This window comes from Caretta caretta, chromosome 11 (assembly GCF_965140235.1).
Source record: "Caretta caretta isolate rCarCar2 chromosome 11, rCarCar1.hap1, whole genome shotgun sequence".
NCBI lineage: Eukaryota > Metazoa > Chordata > Testudines > Cheloniidae > Caretta > Caretta caretta.
This window is the reverse complement of record NC_134216.1, coordinates 11,438,486-11,460,026: the sequence shown is the minus strand read 5'-3', so window position 1 is coordinate 11,460,026 and position 21,541 is coordinate 11,438,486. Positions and strand designations below refer to the sequence as shown.

At 42.1% G+C, this 21,541-nt stretch overlaps 1 protein-coding gene across 7 annotated transcripts in view; it reads left to right on the top strand.

Moving 5' to 3' along the window:
• MYLK (myosin light chain kinase) overlaps positions 1-21,541 on the top strand; it is a 335,337-nt gene that overhangs the window by 246,679 nt on the left and 67,117 nt on the right. For all 7 annotated transcript variants that reach the window (XM_048869056.2, XM_048869054.2, XM_048869057.2 and 4 more), the window contains 2 exons: positions 8,112-8,228; positions 8,985-9,071. In XM_048869056.2, the coding sequence (XP_048725013.1) occupies positions 8,112-8,228; positions 8,985-9,071 (204 nt within the window). The remainder of the gene's footprint in view (positions 1-8,111; positions 8,229-8,984; positions 9,072-21,541) is intronic.

The window sequence follows — 21,541 nt, the reverse complement described above, 5'->3', positions numbered from 1 at the left end:
CCTTTTGCATAGCCCACACCTGTTCTCGTTGATGTGAGCTGATTGCTCATAAAGCATGCAGCATCAGTGACACATATACCTGGCACAATGCCACATTTTTGCTCTTTTGAAACCAAATTAAAACACTCCAACATTACAGGAAAGCCAAAGAGGCTGCAGCATCACTTAAGTTATTTGACCTCCATGTGGTCAAATTTACCACTGGGGTAAGCACATGGAAAGTAAAGTAACATGGCCACCTGCCATACGCCAGTGATTTATTGGTTTAGGAATTGCAGGTTAAAAAGTGTGGATCTTAGACACACACACACACACACACACACAAATCTCTTCTGACATCTAGGTTGTACCAGTGATCTGAACTCTTCCAGCTGAGAGTAACAATCCTTTGGAAGGAACTTCCCCTACCTTGTTTGTCCCCTATTCGTAATCAGCCCTTTCCTCTGCTAAACAACTTTCTACTGAAATGTCTTCCTCCTCTTTTGAAGAGGCTGACCCCATAAACCCTCCTTAAACCAAGTCATCCCACCAGCAGGCAGGAATGATGGGCCCAAGCTGTGAAGCTCTGAATCCAGATCCAAACTTCCCTAGACCTTAGAGGGTTACAAACCAGAACATGAGCTCCAAATCCTATTTCTGATTCTAACATCTCCAGCAAACAAGAGATAACACTCTGCTCAAGGAAAGCCTGTCAGGCCCTTGCCCTCTGTACTTGGCCCATGACTTTGTCATGGTCTAACTATTAAATAAGGCTTCCAAAATATTTCTCTAGGTTAAAGTCCATGTTAGCTATAAAAATCAAGAGCCTGGACAGCATGATATTGAACACTATCTCACAATTACAACATACTGTAGCTAAGAACACTGGCTCTTCCTTCTATCTGCCATCCCAGCATCAAAACTGTTAACATCATCACTGATTTTATTTTTCTTATTCAATTTAGGCACCTTCATACTAACTGCCTGTCTCCATGCTGTTAAAGGAATGCTTCCCCAAAGAGGAAGCTGCAAGGTTTAGTATTTTAGGGATGGGTTCATTTGATGCTTGAAGTATAATTTTTATGGGAGGGTGAGACAGGATCTCCAGTTTTTCTTTTACTAATAGATTTGATTGGCTGCTATTTGCATATGGTGGAGGTCACTGCTGGTTTTCTTTTCATAATTACAGTTTGTGCTTTTAAATGCCTGTCAAAGGTTCAGTTGTTTTAGCACTTGGGATGGGCACCTTTCTTTGTTTATCATTACTTAAAATAAATAAATAACTGATAGAAAAGATACCCAGGAGGTGGAAAATGTTACTCAGGTTAGAAATAAGTACATCTGTGTAGTTAAGAGACATTTGATTTTAGGTCACGTTGAAGTGTGAGCATGCTCCCTCTTTTTTTAGCAGGTGAGTTATTGGGGGAGTTTGAAAGTCAGTGTGGTAGATCCTGGATGGACAGATTTGGAGGCTGGATGGATAGTAGCAGCATGGAACAAAATTACTTTGACTATAAACTACTTGGGGGAGGGATTATCTTTTTGTTCTGTGTGTATAGCGCCTAGCACACTGGGGTTCCAGTCCATGACTAGGGTTCCTAAGCACTATCACAATACTAATAATAACCCCAAGGCACAGAGACTATTAGGGGAGAAGGTGATGAAAGGAGCATTGAAGTGGGGTCATTGTTGGAGAGGAGAGATGCAAAATAGGACTATGTCAGAGCTGGGTGATTTGCCTTTGTAATTAAATTCTGATTTAGTGTACTCTGCTATTTCTGCCTAAATGCACCACCACCACTGTGGAATGATCCTGTCACACTCCCTGGAGTGGTTTACAACTGTGAATGCCAACCTCGGGGCAGACTACCAAAAAGCAGGGCAGAGACCCCAAGTGATGGTATCTTCTATAACTAGATTTCACCAACCCAATAACAAATGTGAACTCCTGAAGCACATATCAGTCTCACCATGGAGTTACAGACAGTCCCCTTGGGCATTCCAGTCTATCTTGCCTCCCAGACAAGCTGGACTTAGTGATAGTTGATTGCTATACATCAAAGATCACAACCTGAATCTTTTGTTTCCAGTCCCAAGAGACCAGTCACTTACCCCAGTACCACTTGCACCTCAGTTCTCACACTAAAGATTGAGAATTTATTAACTAGGAAAAAGAAATGAGAGTTATTTACAGATTAAAGTAGGCAACATATATTACACAAATGAATTTCAGTCTATGGGTCCAAAAGGTGACAGAACTGCAGCAATCTGTCTACACCACTGAATGAATGTCTTTTAGGGCTAATCCAGATTGACTCCAGGGATCTCTGCTTCTGTTTCATAGCTTCAGCCCTGTGAGAGTCCGAACAGCCAAAGAGAGAGAGAGAGAGATTTTCTTGTCAGCTTTTTTTATTTTCTTCTTCCAGAATTCAAGTCGATGGGACGAGCACTTTTGCATGTAGTCTCTTCATGGGCGTGCAGGGGCAATTAACAATGTCTCTGAATTGTGATATCCCACAATGGTGCATTTAGTTTTGCTAGGCCTTCTTGATGCTTAGAAGACCGTCCCTCCTGACTGAGTTCACAGTTTCCAAGAAAACATTTCCTTATAGCATATGATAAAGATATTGCAAGTGAGATTAATACATGTACCCGTTTATAAGCATTATGTAACATCTAAACACACTGTTATAATTCCAATACCCATCTTAACCATACCTAACACAAAGGTGAAACAGACAGATTTCCAGCAATGAATTTGTCATTGCTCAGCTGAGGCCTAAAGCCTTGGCAAGAGCAGCACTTGGTCTGCCAGCGTCACAGACCCTATACACAACCTGGGCCTGAAGGATCGTTGTTTTTACCTAGGCCTACATCAGGTGACAACAATGCAGCTTGGCATTCACCAAGCAAATATGAGGTTGTGCACCAGAATTCCCATTGCTTTGTCCAGAACATAGCTCCTTCACTGCTAGTGTTCTTTTCCCGTCCCTGTTGCCGGGACAGCATGAACAATTGTTGATCTTGTTAGTAATAATGCCTTTAACAACTTCCTTGTGACTTAAGTTGCTTCTAAGTCCTCCTGTTAATCATGCATGTCTGACTGCTAAACCAGTACCTGCCAGAACTTTTTGGATAAAATCCTTCCTTTGTCAAAACAAACGAAAAATGTTGATAGGATAATTCCACACCTGTACACCACAGATTTTACCTCCCTTCAGGTGCACTTTCTTGTGCCTAGCAAATAATTGCATTTGATCCCCTATATGTATTATTCCAAACACCACAGTTCCTTTGATATATGTGACATCTTAGGCTGAAAAAATGTGTAACCTCCAGGAACTGACTGGAAACACATCATCATGAACTGGGACACTCAAGCTACCTACACCTGTATGCAGGAGAAAAAACCAACTACATAAATCTGAACACTCTAGGAAAGGTCAGAAGAAAAGCAGCTGTGGAATCTCAGATGACCATGGCACAGCTCTGCTAAAGCATCCCAAATGCTTTATGATTTCCACCCCCATCAGATTGTGGTTCCAATTCCTCCAACAAAATAAAATGACCTTAGTCATAGGCTCCAAATTTTATCATCAGTTATGTTATATTTACTTCCAGAAACTGTTGAATAGTGTCAAGCCTTGTACAAACCCCTGCAGAACCCAACTAGAAACACCCCCATTCGATGATGATGATTCCTCATTAACAATTACTTGAGATCTGTCAGCCAGCAGTTCTTAATTCATTTAACATGTGGTTTATTGCTATTTTATAGAGAGAGCTTTTTAATAAGAATCTCATGTGGTACTGAGTTAAACACCTTACAAAAGTGTAAGTATATTACATCTACACAATTACTTTTATCTACCATGCTTATAGTCTCTTCAGAGAATGAAATTAGGTTTGTTTGATCAGAACAAGTTTTCATACAACCGTGTTGACTGGTGTTAATTATATTCCTATCCTTTATCAGTACTTTGTCAATTGAATCCCCTATCAGTTTGTCCATTATTGTGCCTGGTATTGATGTTAGGCTAACCTGCCCAGAGTTTTACCCAGGTCATCCCACTTGTACTTTTTTAATATTATCACAGTATTAGCACTCTTCCAGTCTTCCGGAATTTCCCCACTATTCCAGTATTTATTAAAAATGAACATACTCATTCCATCAATCTCCTCAGCCAGCTCTTTTAGGATTTTGGGTGCAAGTTATCTGGGCAGGGCTGTCCTTACCCATACGCAAAGTACACAGCTGTGTTAGGCACCAGGAAACTTGGGGCACCAAATTTCCTAGTGCCCTGTGCAGCTGAGTGCTGCTCCAGCCCCTGCCTCGCCTCTTCCCCATGGCCCCGGCCCCTGCCCCACCCCTGCCTCGCCTCTTCCCACCCCTGCTCCGCCTCAGCCCTGCCACCACTCCACCCCTTCCCCAAAGCCCCCGCCCCTGCTCCGCCCCCACCCCGCCTCTTCCCACCCGTGCTCCGCCCCAGCCTCACCTCTTCCCGTCCCTGAGGAGTGCAGCAGGGCCAGGCCTACACTCACCGGTGGCGGGAAGTGCAGGGACGCAGCCCCAGCCATGCTGCCAGTGAGTGCTGGGGGCTGGTTCCCCCCTGTCCCCCAAGACCTGGGCCCAGCCCCCGCGGAGGCCTGGGCTCCCCCCACACACACATACCCGCAGAGGGGGGCTGCGTAGGGCCCCAGAATAGCTAGGGACAGCCCTGTATCTGGGCATGCTGATTTTAAAATGTTTATCCCTAGTGGATGATATTTAACATCCTCCTTAGTTACTAATGGATTAGTAAGAACTTCATCATCTGATCTGAGATTACTCCCATGGGAGATAAGGAGTCAGGGCTTTCGCTGACTAGAAGTCAGGACAAGCAATTTGATACAAGCGGTGTTGTTTGTTGGTTTGTATACTTGTTTTGTGTTCTGGAGCTTGCTGACTGTACAGCTTCATGGAAGCAATGCAGCAGCTGGAGGTATTTTGCTAAGTTTGCAGTATTCTGGTTAAACCACAAAATCCTGAAATAGGCCCAAAACCCTGGAAAGGGGTTTTGTGTTTAAACTTGAACCACCTGTAAACTGTCTGCTTACATCTTCCTTACCCTGCCACAGCACGACTACAGAGGTCCCAGTTATAGTCCCTGAAAATGTCTCATCCAAAGCATTTTGTATGAGCTCTCTTGCATGTGCACTGTCCTCAGTGACAGTGTTCTCAGTAGTGCTGATGTGTGAGCTTTAGGGGGTGTCATCAATTGGCTGATTACTGTGAACAGATCTGAGCAGGACAAAATTCGTTGTGAAGTTGTTCCCTCAGCAGGGATTTGTGAGATGCCAAGATTCAAAATACCCAGCTGGAATCACCCGGCTGAGCTTTCTCAGAACTATGAGAAAACAATCTCTGTGCAGGAGGTCAAGAAGGGCTTTTGCAGAGGAAATACCAAATACTTCATTGAAAGACATTTGGCCTCCTAGACCAGGGAATTGAATATAGCCCTCGATCACGGATCACAGGCGTTTTGGAAAGTTTGGGGTTTTATTGTTTGTTTGTGTTTTTGTCCCTGTTGAACCCACTCAGATTTTTTTGTTTTTGTAGTTAAGGACATATAAATATTCAATGTTAAGTTCTATAAGGAAAGAAAGGGCAGACCAAGACGTAGACACTAAATGAGAAAATACTTTCCAGGACAGTATTTGCAGTATACAGTAGGTAACTTAGTTTATTAAAGAGGCAATGAGGTCTAGTGGATGGGGCACTGGACTGGGAGTCAAAAGATCTGGATTCTGTTCCCAGCTCTGCTACAGACTTGTGTGATCTTGGGCAAGTCACTTCACCTCTTTGTGCATCTCTTTCTCCTCCCACCCTTTACCTGTGGTGTTTTTGTATGCTAATATGTTATCTTTTTGATGCAAGTTTCAGAACTCTATAAATTATTTGGAATTAGTCTTAATATACACTCAGACTCTGTCTATGAACTAGAAAAGACTACCTTGAACGTTGTATGTCATTGCAAGCAGCCTGTAAGAGCATTTTTTTAATGCTTCTCCTCCATTTGCTGTTTGTGCTGCATTTTGAGTTCAAACCTGATTCTTGAGATAAATTATATGGGGGAAGACACTCATTTCTTTTCCTGGTTTCAGAGGAACAGCCGTGTTAGTCTGTATTCGCAAAAAGAAAAGGAGTACTTGTGGCACCTTAGAGACTAACCAATTTATTTGAGCATGAGCTTTCGTGAGCCACAGCTCACTTCATCAGATGTGTACCGTGGAAACAGTTTCCACGGTACACATCTGATGAAGTGAGCTGTGGCTCACGAAAGCTCATGCTCAAATAAATTGGTTAGTCTCTAAGGTGCCACAAGTACTCCATTTCTTTTCCTGTGACTGGCAGAGCCTATATACTATGTGACTAAGAGGGTCAGCCTCTCTCAGCAGAAATAATTTTCATTTTGTTCCTGGCGGGTGGGGGAAGATAGTATTTTAGTCCATTTCCCCAATCTAGCTGAGAGTCCAAAAAAAAATTCATTCTGTCCTCCTCCTCATGCTTGTCTCACAAAGCAATTGCATTGAGAAGTCTCATTACATTTCATTTTGCTTCACATCATGACATACCCTTTTAAGAAGGGGGATTTTCTCTATATGAAGAGTTCAGTTGTTGCATCAGAGCTGAAGCCAAATCTTTGTGTATCCCTGGGGGGAGTCTGTAATCTTCTCTGATACTCCTGTCATGGTGAGTTGACCACTTTTAAGGGAGTTTGGGCTCAGTTTCACCTGTGATTGGTTTACTTCTCAGATCATGAGAGTCATATGATGGGGATGTGTGTGACCAAGAGGCAGGCCTGCTGGGAGAAGAGGCAGTCAGTACTTAACCCAGAGAAAGAGAGACTGACCAGTAGGAGGTGCTGGGGAATGGTACAGTAGTCAGAGGGTCCAAGAGGGCTGGAGAGGCCTAATAGTAAGTAGGACATGAGACTCCAGGAGTGATACATAGAGTATAAAAGAGGCTTGGACAATCAAGCACTGTTGGGCTGGAGGCCCAGAATTTCTACCAAGGTGTGTTTAGGGGCCCAGACTATGCTATCCAAAGAGAGAGGAAGGAAAGAAGCAAGTCCTCTCTTTCACCTGAGAAAGCTGCTTGCTTGTGTTTGGATTTTGCTTTAAGGGGGCTAAGTCACTCAAAAAGCATCAAAGCAGCATATAAACTGTGGGGAAAGGGAGGATGTGCCCAGAGTTGGACTGAGTAAGTTATTGGTACAGCCTCTACCTGTTGGAAACAGACTCTTGGTTCACAGAAAATAGCATGTTTTAAACAGGAAATTTGTTCCCTTGGGATAGAATTCCATGGCCACAACAGAATTAAGGCGGAATCCTGCATTCTGTCCCTGTGACCCAATTGAAACCAAGTCTTGCACATTTTCCTCTAGGAATGCATTTGCTACACTGATACCTTTGATAGTGCCGATGTATTGGCCTTTTTATTTTTTGAGAGCTACCATTACACTTGTTCTTTGAGCCATGCCAACAAAATGAAAGTGACTTTTGCAGTATCATTTTCAAGCTTAGGCACCTATTTTAGGTTACCCATTTTCACCCTTGGGTACTGAGATGAGACCAAACCAAAAGCCTGCATCTGATCAATTTGCAGAAGTCCTGTTGTCTGTAGTCTTAGACGGTAAGCTCTTTGGGGCAGGGACCATTTCTTGGTTATATGGTTGTACACCACCTAGCACACTCTGGCCCCAGTCTCAGGTGGGGCTTTTACGTGCTGCTGTAATACAAATAATTATTACTACTAACATAGCTTTGTATCTGGCTCTCGCATGCATCTCTACCGAAAGTTCATTTTAGGTGCTTCAGTCCTCTTTTGAGAATCAAGAGTAATTTACGTATTTCAGCCTTCATATATAAGGTGTTCATCACTACAGTGAATTTGAAAATTGGCCTCTTAGTTTAATGAAACATAGCTTCTAGCGTAGAGATACCAACAACATTTAAGGAACTGTGATCTCCTACGGAACTCAGTATTGCCAGTAGAGTTCAGCCACTCTGCCCCATCCCTGCTAGCAACGCTGTGCTTTCAGAATTTGCAAAATGCAATGTCCCTCTGACGTCTCTTTCCTCTGTGTTAGGGTCACTGTGCTCACTCACCATTGACAAGGCCTTGCCTGAAGATGTGGGCCAGTACCAATGCATAGCTGAGAACGCAGCTGGGAGAGCTGAATGTGCTTGCAAAGTGTTGGTAGATGGTAAGTCCTTTCCCTGGTAGGGAAATTCCTTCAGTAAAACTTCCTCCTTCTTTCCGTATGTGCTCTTTCCCAACCTCATCCTTCACTAAATTGCAAAAAATAGCTGCCTGCTTCCTCCCTGCATTCTTTCTGTGAAAATCGTAACTTAATCCCCACAACAGACAGCCCAAGCAGAGAACCAGCAGGGAGCTGAGCACTGGGGATGCTTTGGGGTCTAATCCCTCTTTGCTCCTGCTGCCCACTGGGTTTCTAAAATGGTTTTAGAGCAGTTAGTATAGAGTGTTGCTGGGCCTATGAGGATTTGCCTCTCTAAGCTCTCTGCATTCTGTCAGTCCATTTATAGGTGATCTGAGTTTCTTTGGTTAAAAGCCTCTTTTATGCCCTTCCATCCTGAGCTGTGCAGAGAGCAGCTCAGGCGCAGCCCCCCTTCTTCTCATTGGTTAAGGAAGGCCTGTCATCCTTGGTAGTGTCCCCGTTAATCAGAGCAGTTAACGGTATGAGCTTTATCGAGTGCCGCTGCTTCTGAACAGCAGAGAGCTTTCCTTCCTTGTTTGTCCCGCTTGTCTTTGGAACTTGGCATTCCCCAGCAACTGTGAGCAGTAAATCCTGTGTAAACAATGTGCAAACCAACAGTTTTCCCCAGCTTTGCAGGAAGACCAAAAACAAATTTATGACGAATGAGGGGAATATCTTCCCCTCCCCCTCAGTTCTTAAATAAGATGAATATTTTATTATTACTTTTGTTTTTAATTTCAGATCCCTCACCTACAAAGACCCCAAAGTCTGCTGAGAAGAAGACCAAAAAGTCAAAGAGCTCACTTCCCCCTGTACTCGCAACAGAGAGTAAGTGGTGTAGTGATTTAACAACTTCCTTTTCATTGGAATCATGAGTGCTTGAGCTTCAGTGGTACTTCCTGTGTATAGGCACAGTAATGAAGGCAGACAGCTTGTGTTGTTTCTTTAACCCTTCCATGCAGGTCATGCGAATCGAGAGTTTGTGCCTTAGGGAGAATGGAAGGGAGAGGCAACACTTTTTGACACATCCCACTCAGTTTTCAGTTCCCATCATGATGCAGTAAACTTACCACACAGATTCCTTTCTGATTGCTTTCTAAAAGGAACTTGGAAATTCTCAAGTGGTTTACTGTCACTGCAGATTCAAGACACAGTATATTTCTTGTATGGAGAAGAGAGGGTACTGCAGGTGGCCCTGTAACCTGAATAAAATGTCATCTGTACCATAGTCTGCTCTATTTTTCTCCACTTGAATGAATTGGATTATGGGGTTTGTGCACTTTTTGTTTCAAGCTAATAAGGTTCGGTTTGTTGGAGTGTTAATTGAAATGACTGTTGTCACTAGCCATAACCTGGAAAAATTCCTAGTGTATGTCATAGAATCATAGAATATCAGGGTTGGAAGGGACCTCAGGAGGTCAGCTAGTCCAACCCCCTGCTCAAAGCAGGACCAATCCCCAATTAAATCATCCCAGCCAGGGCTTTGTCAAGCCTGACCTTAAAAACTTCTAAGGAAGGAGATTCTACCACCTCCCTAGGTAACGCATTCCAGTGTTTCACCACCCTCCTAGTGAAAAAGTTTTTCCTAATATCCAACCTAAACCTCCCCCACTGCAACTTGAGACCATTACTCCTTGTCCTGTCCTCTTCTACCACTGAGAATAGTCTAGAACCATCCTCTCTGGAACCACCTCTCAGGTAGTTGAAAGCAGCTATCAAATCCCCCCTCATTCTTCTCTTCTGCAGACTAAACAATCCCCAGTTCCCTCAGCCTCTCCTCATAAGTCATGTGTTCCAGACCCCTAATCATTTTTGTTGCCCTTCGCTGGACTCTTTCCAATTTATCCACATCCTTCTTGTAGTGTGGGGCCCAAAACTGGACACAGTACTCCAGATGAGGCCTCACCAATGTCGAATAGAGGGGGACGATCACGTTCCTCGATCTGCTCGCTATGCCCCTACTTATACATCCCAAAATGCCATTGGCCTTCTTGGCAACAAAGGCACACTGCTGACTCATATCCAGCTTCTCGTCCACTGTCACCCCTAGGTCCTTTTCCGCAGAACTGCTGCCTAGCCATTCAGTCCCTAGTCTGTAGCTGTGCATTGGGTTCTTCCGTCCTAAGTGCAGGACCCTGCACTTATCCTTATTGAACCTCATCAGATTTCTTTTAGCCCAGTCCTCCAATTTGTCTAGGTCCCTCTGTATCCTATCCCTGCCCTCCAGCGTATCTACCACTCCTCCCAGTTTAGTATCATCCGCAAATTTGCTGAGAGTGCAATCCACACCATCCTCCAGATCATTTATGAAGATATTGAACAAAACCGGCCCCAGGACCGACCCCTGGGGCACTCCACTTGACACCGGCTGCCAACTAGACATGGAGCCATTGATCACTACCCATTGAGCCCGACAATCTAGCCAACTTTCTACCCACCTTATAGTGCACTCATCCAGTAAGATGTCAGTAAGATGCACTACATTTCTTTAAAGTAACAACACACTTGCATCTCTGCATATATCAGCAAGGTTAAGGAGAAAAGTGATTTTTGAATTAAACATTAAAGCTAGTGTGGTAATATACAATATTTTATTCCAAGTGGCACTGCAGCATTTAAAAGGAAGAGCAGCAGAACATATGATTTCCTAACATAGAGATGTCTCCCTGAAATGAACCTAAATCATTTAATACACTAGCTCTTAAAGAAGCTGTAGAGAGAAGATTCTCTTTAAATGGAAAAATTGTGTCCTCTTCTTTAAGATGTTTCCTTGTGTAACGTGTTTCTAATGGAGCCACAAAATAATATAGTCATCTGTTTAAAAAAATAGTCTGCTTTTCTGGTAAACGGAGTATTTACAGCTTACTGTCGACTTGCCCAATACAATTTGATTCTGCACTGTAAGTATAGTAATGAATAGCACCTTTTGGATTGTTGATGCATAACAAGGCTGTTTTAGAGTAGCAGCCGAGTTAGTCTGTATCCACAAAAAGAAAAGGAGTCCTCCTTTTCTTTTAACAAGGCTGTGTTTACCATGTAACCTCAAAATGTGTTGTCATGATACACACTGTGCATGAATCCTAAAAATGTACTGTAAATGCTGCTCCCTGCCTACAAATACACGTGTTCTTCTTTGAAGGTGACTTGCACATTATGCTGTACCTACTCAAACACAACAACTTGAGAATCTTTCCCTTAGTATTCAATCCTGATCTGGGTGGAAGTTCACATAGCTCCATTGCCTCCTACACTGATTTACACCAGCTGAGTATCTGACCTTAAAGGGAATAATAAGTGTTAAGAGGGACAATCAGCTTATACTTTACCTTCAGTAGAAAAGAAATTTACAAGGAATTGGAGGGTCAGATCCCTTTGGCAGCTTTGAACATCTCAGCCTTAAGTCTCTCAAGGGGTGTGTACTCATCTTCCTGACATTCCTGTTTATGTTCCTCTGTGGTGACATACTTAATATACAAAACCAATTCAGTAGTGTTTACCATCTCAGACATAAGCTGAAATCCCGCTCAGATAATATACTAGTAAGAATCATTTCCATCTGAAAGACAATGGACTTAATGATGTGTGGGTGTGGGTGTGTACCTTGTTAAAGGATCACTATTACAACTGTGAGTGTCCCTCAAGAATGCCAATAAAGTAAGAGGTCCCAGTCTAAATACGGGTTAAGTTGTGCTCTGATCTCTTCCGGGCTGTGTCACCTCCTCAGTCCTAGACTATCACCATCATATTACAATTGTAGGCTATCTGTACCCCGCCTGCAGCTGTATTTTTGGATTAACTCTGTATTGTTTTCATTGTTTGACGATGGGTTTATTTGCAAGTTTATTGAAAACTAATTTAAAAAAAAAACACCTTCATTTCAAAGGGAAATGTACTAGTTGGTCCAATTTTATGTGAATGTCTATATCTGAACATAATGAATGTCCCACTAGCTTTGATAAGTGAATCCCTAGCTCAATGACTATTAATTGTCATTCATACTGGCAGGGAATAGTCATTCATGAAGGCAATGACATTTGATCAGGGAAAGAGAGTGAGCATGACATTGTACCCTAGTAGTTAGGATACTCGCCTAGGGACACCCAAGTTCACATCCCTGTTCCAATGGCTAATTATTTATAAAAAGTGGAAGAACTTCAACAGGAGAGATTGAGACAGACCCATACCAAAATATCTGATAGCCCAGTGATAGGATGCTCTCCTGCAGTGTGGGAGATCCAACTTCAAATTCCTTGGGGACATCAGGCAGAGTGAAGAATTGAACCTGGGTCTCCTGTGTTCTAGGAGAGCACCCTAACCACTGGGCTGAAGAGTGTATGGGAGGTTCTTCTGCTTCTCCTAACATAGCAGCAGTTGTGGAATGAAAATTACAGTGGTCCAAGATCTAGGACTTGCCTCAATCCTGCCCAGTATTTCAGAAAAAAACCCTGTAGACAAAGCAATCAATGACATTTTTAATATTGATGATATGCTGTTCCCCCAGAATGCTACCATTGGCCAATGTCAACAGCCACCCTCAACTTCATCATTTGATTTAAAAAGAGAGTGTAATGGGTTCCCTTTGCACCTGAATCAAGAGCCATTTTCTCATTTGGTTTGATTCTTCACTGTCTCCAGCCTTGGTTTGTCACTTGCACCTGAACAAAATGCTAACCTGTAAAATACTACCAGATCAGAATAGTGATGTATTTACATTCACTTCACACACATGTCAATAAGCACACAAGGCCCTGGAGAATAGGAAGTTTGCAGAGTTTATGTACAGTTCCTTGCACTGCTGGAGCAGTCACATTGTCAGTGGATAATGCGTGGGCCACCAATTGAGAAGCCACCAAAAAAGATATGGACAACTAATTCCCATTAAAATTAATGGGAATTGGGCATCCAGATCTCCAGTGTGGCTTTGAAAATCTTGGTCTACATCTCCAGTGTTTTATGAACTTTAACTAATCCTCATCCGCCCTATCAAGATGAATGTTGTCCTCTGTTATGGAGTGGGAAACTGAGGCAGATAAGTTTAAGACTATCATTTTCAAAGCTGACTAGTGATTTTTTGGTACTCAACTCAAATTGTCCTTAAAGGGATGGATTTTCAAAGGTTGAGTAGCCAGTATTTTCTAAAATTGAGGCCCCTTTAAAGTGTCCTACGTAGGGTATCCAAAATAATTAGTTTCTTTACCAAAATAATCAACCAAAAATAAGTGCGTGATAACAGCTGGAAGCTGTTGCAGAGGGTTTCTGATTGAACCAGGGCTTAACAGTGCAACAACACAAATCCATTGTGTTGAGTGGGAACAAACTGAATGCAGGTCACAACGAGTAATGCAGTGATCCAGGCACTGATTCACTCTGAAATGGTCTTCTAGAATTCAACGCCTTCGAAACGGAGATGTAAGAGAAGAATGACACACTTGTGAGTGTCTTGAAATAAATGCCTGCTACATTCTGTAGGCATATTTCACTACACTGCTTGTCAAGGTTCCTCCCCCACTCTGAACTCTAGGGTACAGATGTGGGGACCTGCATGAAAAACCTCCTAAGCTTATCTTTACCAGCTTAGGTCAAAACTTCCCCAAGGTACAAAATATTCCACCCGTTGTCCTTGGACTGGCCGCTACCACCACCAAACTAATACTGGTTACTGGGGAAGAGCTGTTTGGACGCGTCCTTCCCCCCAAAATACTTCCCAAAACCTTGCACCCCACTTCCTGGACAAGGTTTGGTAAAAAGCCTCACCAATTTGCCTAGGTGACTACAGACCCAGACCCTTGGATCTTAAGAACAATGAACAATCCTCCCAACACTTGCACCCCCCTTTTTCTGGGAAATGTTGGATAAAAAGCCTCACCAATTTGCATAGGTGACCACAGACCCAAACCCTTGGATCTGAGAACAATGAAAAAGCATTCAGTTTTCTTACAAGAAGACTTTTAATAAAAATAGAAGTAAATAGAAATAAAGAAATCCCCCCTGTAAAATCAGGATGGTAGATATCTTACAGGGTAATTAGATTCAAAAACATAGAGAACCCCTCTAGGCAAAACCTTAAGTTACAAAAAAGATACACAGACAGAAATAGTTATTCTATTCAGCACAATTCTTTTCTCAGCCATTTAAAGAAATCATAATCTAACACATACCTAGCTAGATTACTTACTAAAAGTTCTAAGACTCCATTCCTGGTCTATCCCCGGTAAAGACCAGCATATAGACAGACACAGACCCTTTGTTTCTCTCCCTCCTCCCAGCTTTTGAAAGTATCTTGTCTCCTCATTGGTCATTTTGGTCAGGTGCCAGCGAGGTTACCTTTAGCTTCTTAACCCTTTACAGGTGAGAGGAGCTTTCCCCTGGCCAGGAGGGATTTCAAAGGGGTTTACCCTTCCCTTTATATTTATGACACTGCTTTAATCTAAATATTAAGGAATGGTGCCTAACTCTTGTCAGCAGATGGAGTAAATGCCATTAGGTTGTATTGGATTCTCCCATCTCAACTGCACGTATTACAACTCCCACTTACACAATACATGTTGAAGGGATGTTTTAACACAGAGATTAATCAGATCAGGTGCAACTTCTCCCTCCGCTCAGTGAAAAATGCATTGTACTGTGTCAGAGAAAATATCTTGTGTATTGATTTTATTTATTTATTTGGAAAGGAACAGGCCCAGGAACAGGAACTACAGTATTTAAAAGTATTAGGTATCCTGCTGAAATAAATCTTTATACCTGCTACTACATGAAATCTGTTTGATTTCAGGTCAAACAAATGTTATGCTTTCTTTTGCTGACAGTTGTTAATAAAATGTCATCACGACACTATCCAGAACAAATCCTCTGGAAGGCTCTGGCCTTATCTTACCAGATCTGATTTCTCAGCATCACTGTTGCATGGATGGAATGCTGAGCAGAGGCATGACTGGAAGACTATGTCATAAATATAAATGTGTCAGGGGTTCTTTATCATGTTACATATTTATCTCCAGAGCAGAGAGGATTCAGAGCATTTTAATTGCTGTAGAAAAATCAGCAGTCAATGACCAAGTGATTAGCACATGCTTCTGTTAGTCGCTCTTCAATAAAAAAACCTTGTCTGAGAATCCAAGTCTGTAGGAGCCATTTTAGGTAAACGTCACATTAAAGAGCCAGACTTGACGTGTCTGGTTTGGGAGGTATATAATCAAATCATAAAACACTTCAGTTTACACACTGTTATCTATTCCTTGTCAAGATGGAATGACAACTTTTGTGAGTTATTACTGTAGTGTAAGTACAAACCATGGCCACTAATGCATATTTCTCCTTTATGAAATGAAGTGCTTCCACATCCATTTGCTGTGTCACTCTTTCAAGCTCTTTTACTTCTACATAAAATTTGCCCAGTTACAGTCAATGATTCTTTCTTCTTCTTGTGAGGATGAAGAAACTAACTGCATCTGGGAAATCAGATACCCCTAGGTTAGGACAAAATTATGCAGGAAAAATATCAAACCCGGTATTTTGCTGTTCCAAAAGGCAGTGATTTCCTCCTAGCAGCAGTGGGAGATCTGTGTGTTTAGGGAATGCAAAATGTGTTAGCAGAGAACTGTGCATCAGAAATGGATGCAGAATTTTTACCCTAAAGAGCAAATCCCATGCCCTGTTCAAGTAACTGGCCCCAGGCACTGTGCAGATACAGCAAGGGATGGAGAAGAGGACGATTCTGTTGCAATGAGGATTGTTGTCACTCCCCAAGGGAGTGGGGAGCATTTTAAGGCTCCAATCAAGCAACTCCAAGCTGCTTCCCTTGCTCCACCCCCTTTCCCAGGATGTTCGTGCCCCACCCATTGCATGCTGCCATGTAGCCATGCTGCCATGTGTTTCCAAAAGCAGGGCTGTGTTCTGGGCAGTAACTGCAAAGCATTCAGCACCGTATCTTGTACATTGGAATAACCAGTTCATTGGTCAGAAAGCCTCTTTCCCCATAGATAGTGGGACTGGATTTGTTCCCAAGTGCAGCTGAAATCTGTTTCCTTAATATACACAATGAAGAGGACTCTTGAGCTGTAGCATTCGGATCTGGACCTGAGCTTCCCCAAAGCTCGGGGCATTTGGAGCAGAAGTTTCAATTGGGCACACCTGGGTTTTGTGAAAATGAGAATTAGTCGAATGTAAACTAGCTGAAATAAAAGTGCATAAGAGACTCAGCTTGTTGAATTTTTAATTGGTGCCTTCATTTACAATAGAGAATCCAGTTCATGTATATATAAAGCCATAGAGAAATAGTCACCTATTGTGTAAATTATTCCTCCTTGGTGCCTAGTTCACCACCATCTAACTTATGCCAGGTATGCTACTTGAATTCCTGCCAGGTTACTTTACAGTTTATGCCATAGTGACATTTTCTAACTGAGTGAACATTGGCAAAGAACAGTATTTTCCATGGGCTTTGCTTACAGTTCATCCTACATAACTGCATGTTGCCAGAAGAGGAGTGACTTCTATTAATTGTCTTAAATGGAGAGAAATGAGAAATATGTTTTTTGCAACATAGGACTGAACCAGAGAGATGCCACACACTGTAAATTTCCACTGAAATAATCTAGTAAGCATTTGAGAACTCTAGTATGTAACAGAAACATAAGACAGACTAGGTTTTCAAAAACAGGAGCATAAAGCTGGGCTCCTAAATCCATTCTTAGACTCCTTAAGTGCTGAACACCCAGCCACTCTCACTGAAGTCCCTCAGAGCAGCTGAATGCTCTGCATTTTTGAAAATCAAGCCCATATACTTAGGAGTCTAAATATCCACTCAAGAATTTGGCTTTAGGCACCTAATTCTGCAGCTTGGCCATGGCATCTTAGCTCCAGGTCTTACGTAATTGAAGGCAATGAGGGTTGTAAGTGCTCACAACCTCATGGTATGTGAGGAACATGAAAACTACAAGAGCCCGACTTCTCAACCTTGCTCCCACTCAAATCAGTGGTAAAATTCCCATTGATTTCAGTGGTGTAGGGTCAGATCTGAGGAGCCTATATTTCTATTTCATGCTAGGTTTCTATATACTTACTAGCCTTGGTTTAATGTGTTGTAGGAACAGCCTGTGTCCTATCAAAGCTCTTTTGAACCAGTCTTCTCATCTACCATGGCTGTTAAGAAAATAATGTCTCCTACTATATTTAATCTTCTGAATAAAGGAGGCTTGGAGTGTGTCAGTGTGTCTTCTCTCTTCCCTGGGAAAGTCTATGTGAATTTCCCCAGATTTCTTAAGGGAGGCTGGTGAAAAAAGTAATGATGGATCTGTCTTTAAATGATTTAGAAGCTAAATATGGGATTTTCCATTGAACCAGCTGGTCATTTTTAATGAGAAAATAAAAGCTATTCTAGACTCTGCAGAATGAAAAATATGTTACCCCACAAATCTCTGGCCTGGATGGCAAATGAGTTATTCTGTCTAGCTTCTGTTTGTCACCAAATTTAACTCTTTGATTACTAAGTTAATAAGTATTTGTCTCCAAAGGTTGTGAGAAAATCGCTGCTTGAGAAATTGTGAACCTGGAACTGTTTAGTTTTCAACCCTTCACTACTGTTTCCGGACTATTGGGCAGGTTCTCTTGTCGCTGCTGTACTTTCCTTTCCAGCTATTTATGTATGTTCTTATATCTATGTGTCATGGATCAGCAATAAATTACAGTACCAGAGGACACCACATTATAGTCTAATCTTATACTCCACGTTCTTCAGTGGTGACTGGGTGTTATAAGCATCTATCTGTCACCAGACCACAGAGGATATGAATCTCTTACAGCCCAACCTAGAGAGGCTTGGGTCTTTAGCTTAAACTATTAGCTGCTTATATTGTTAGGTCAGGAGGTTCCTGGTGTGTCAGCCAAGATGATGGTCATAATGCTTGCTTTTTGAGTTCTGTCTCTTATTTGATATCTCTGTATATTTTTGTATTTCAAAATGTGATGTTCTTGCATGTTTGATGTAGGAGATAGAGAAGGTTGTTCAACCTTTTGTATTTTAAGAGATAAAAGTGTTGTAATGTTTCCATTTGAATGTATTTGTTGCTGATTGGTGAAAGGGTAGAAGGCCAGCTATTAGATACCAGGTGTTCCATGCCACTTTCTCTAGTTGATTATACCACTTTTCATCCCCATAACTTTGCTTAATTTGGTAGGGAGTGTCTCTGTCAATGCTTTCATTTCTTGTGCTTTGTCTTCTGTTCCGTACTGTTATACATAATTGCTAATGTATAATAGGGACCATAGATGGCATTTTTAATATGAAAGGTCAGTGGAATTACACCAGGAAAAATCTGGCCCAAGGAAGGAACAATGATCTTTTGGCTAGTCATGGGACTGGGACTTAGAAGATGTATATTCAGTTCCCAGGATTGTCTGTTCTTGAAGACAGGGACTGTTTCCTACTATATGTTGTATAGTGCCTAGCACAATTGGGTCTGGTCTCAAGGCTGCTATGGGCAATTCCAGTGTCCTACTGAGTAACATTTTTTTCACTTGTTAATGCAGTTTCTTTAGCATCTATCAGTGCTAAATGCAATTTATGTGTCCATTGTAGATTGAAACTGTAGCATAGCAGATTCCCAAGGTATCTCGAAGGGGAATATGAGACTGACCAAAAGAGCCTTTTACTCCTAATGGCTAGAGAAGTTTCCTACCCAGGTTACCTTTTGCTCATTTCCTTTATTTCAGGGAGAACACGATCCCCAGATATTAATCCCTGTGCTGGCCAAGGGGAGGTGAAGACTTACGTATTTAGGGCTACCCTGTGCTGCTCCAAGAGGAGCCCTGGGGAAGGCATTGTGCCTTTAAGGAATCATAAAGGGGGGAGGTGCAAGGATCCATGCTGACATCTCACCACACCTGTTTGCTCATGGTGTGGAGAGTCTCAAGCCTGTAGCCCCTGGTCCTTCCTCTCCCTGAGCCACGACTGGATTACGTCCTGCGCAGCAGTGCAAGGAGATGTGCCTTACACTGCCTTACTCTGCTGTTTGGATGCATACGATCACAATACAAACACATGGCAAGGGTACTAACTGTACTCTTCCAGCATGTGCTGAAGTCCATCCCTATTTAGGGCAGCTCTTAAGCACGTGCTTAACTTTAGGCATGTGCTTAAGGCCCATTAAATCAGTGGGAGTTAAGCACGCCCTGGAAGTGCTGTCCTAAATAAGGATGTTTTCTTGAATTGGGGTCAAAGTGAAGGACAGGCTTCACCTGGACAACCAAGTGTCCATGCTGTAGTTACATTCGCTTTTCCTTTGATATTTTATGAGGGCTCAGGCTGTACAGAGAGCAGTTTCCGGGAGAGGGGACTCTGACTATTTTTAGTAGAATTCCAAAAAAGGGAAACAACAAAGAAAGAAAGGCTTCTGAGCATCTCTGCTCCCATGAATTTAACATTGCGGCCGGGGAAACAGACCAACCAAATGTTCCACAGATATAATCCCACAGAGGAATCTTTCCCTTTCAATGTATATCCTCCGGCTGGCTCAAACAAACTCCCTAACAGGCAAATCTGTCTATAAAGTTATGTAAATACCAGCCTGGTGCTGTTTACATTATGTCATTTCTGGGAGGCTGATTCATTTAGGGAGAGAATATTGTGTCCTTTTGTCTCCTGTAAGCTGGTGTTCAGCTTCAGCCCCTTTCAATGCAAATGTAAATATCAGAAGAGAGACATGTTGTCTTTTCTAAACAGCTGACGCATCCTTGAACCAAATAACTACCATTTTCCAAGAATCTCAAATATTTTAATGAAAACAATCATTTTGACCTTGTCAACTTGGTTAATGTTATTAGCTTTCTTTTTTGGAACTGTCTCCAGCAGCTAATGAGAGAAATTTGGTTATGCCCTTTGCAGGAGACATACAGTGGGAGCTGGAGTTTTCAGGGTGAGGTCCAAGAACAATGAAGTAAATTCTGTTAGTGAGAACAGATATAAGCTCTGTAATATATGCATACACTCCTCCCAAATTGCCCCAGCTTTTTCTTCCTGCCCAGGGCTATTTGTGGCTGTAAAATAAGATTGGGATCATCAGTCAGACCTTCTCGCTACCCCTACCCAGTCTGCGTTCTTTTGATGAAGTGCAGTGGCAGTCTGCACATCTACTGTTAAGTACAAGTAATGCTCAGGATTTTTTCAGCATCTCTGTGTTATACTAAAAGCAGCAATCCCAGCTGAGTGAAGTGATAGGTTTATGTCCTCTGCTCAGCTGGTACGGAAATCCTCACTGATGCGAGAGTCTTTTAAACTGCCTGAGCCTGGCCCTTAATTCTCACAGGGTTAAGCACTGTGTATTAGTTTCACTTGCAGTGTAAATTTCACAGGTGGTGGTTCATTGTACATCTTCACATATATATACACGCTGGGCATTTCCATTGATGAAGTAACTATCACTGGGTTAATTTGTGAATGAATGAATAATGTGGAATGATGTGGCTCTCTTGTTTTATGAACTGAGTGGCTGGTAGGTAGTAGGCAGAGGGAAGTGATAGATGTGTATAAATATGTATATACATACACTCGTGTTTGTGTGTGTATTGTATATATCTCCTTGAAAGTACATGAATGTGGAAAGCTAGAGATTGAAACGTAGGTAACCAGGAAAAAAATCTGGTGAGATGTACTCAGACTGAATCTTACAAAAACAAGAGAATTCGGAGATACAAATGACTCCACTCATTGCCTTGCCTGTTAGCTGGGATATAGCGGCATGTATATAGTTTATGTTGTGACTATTTGAATCTATCAGACAGAGTTTAGCATAGATCATGTTGGATCAGAACCTCGTGCCTTTCCTATTACTTGTCCTGCACTGGAGTTTCTAAAAGTTGGCCATTGAACCTTCAACCCAGGAAAGTATTTGGCAAATTGTGCTCATTCATGTTCACCGATGTCCCTTAATGTCATTCATGTGAGACTTACTACAATAAGTAGTCCATGAGATCACTTTCACAGCTTTAAGTAGCACTTAAAGCCTTTATTGTTCTTGGAGGACAGTCGATATTAATTTCACTCTCAATTTAGAATACTCTTAGGGGACAGGGAGAATCTGATGTGCAGTGCAGAAAAAGAAAAATACAGACCTAGTATAAGCCAATATAGTTTAATAAATGTACATGGCATTATACAGTAATGGAGTTGAGCTAAACAAATAACAAAGGACACAATCCACTCCTCTAGAAGTCATTTGTAAAACTTGCATTAACTTCAGTGAGGGCAGAATCAAACACCACTTTGGGGTTTACAATACAAATAGAAGGCAAGATTCCAC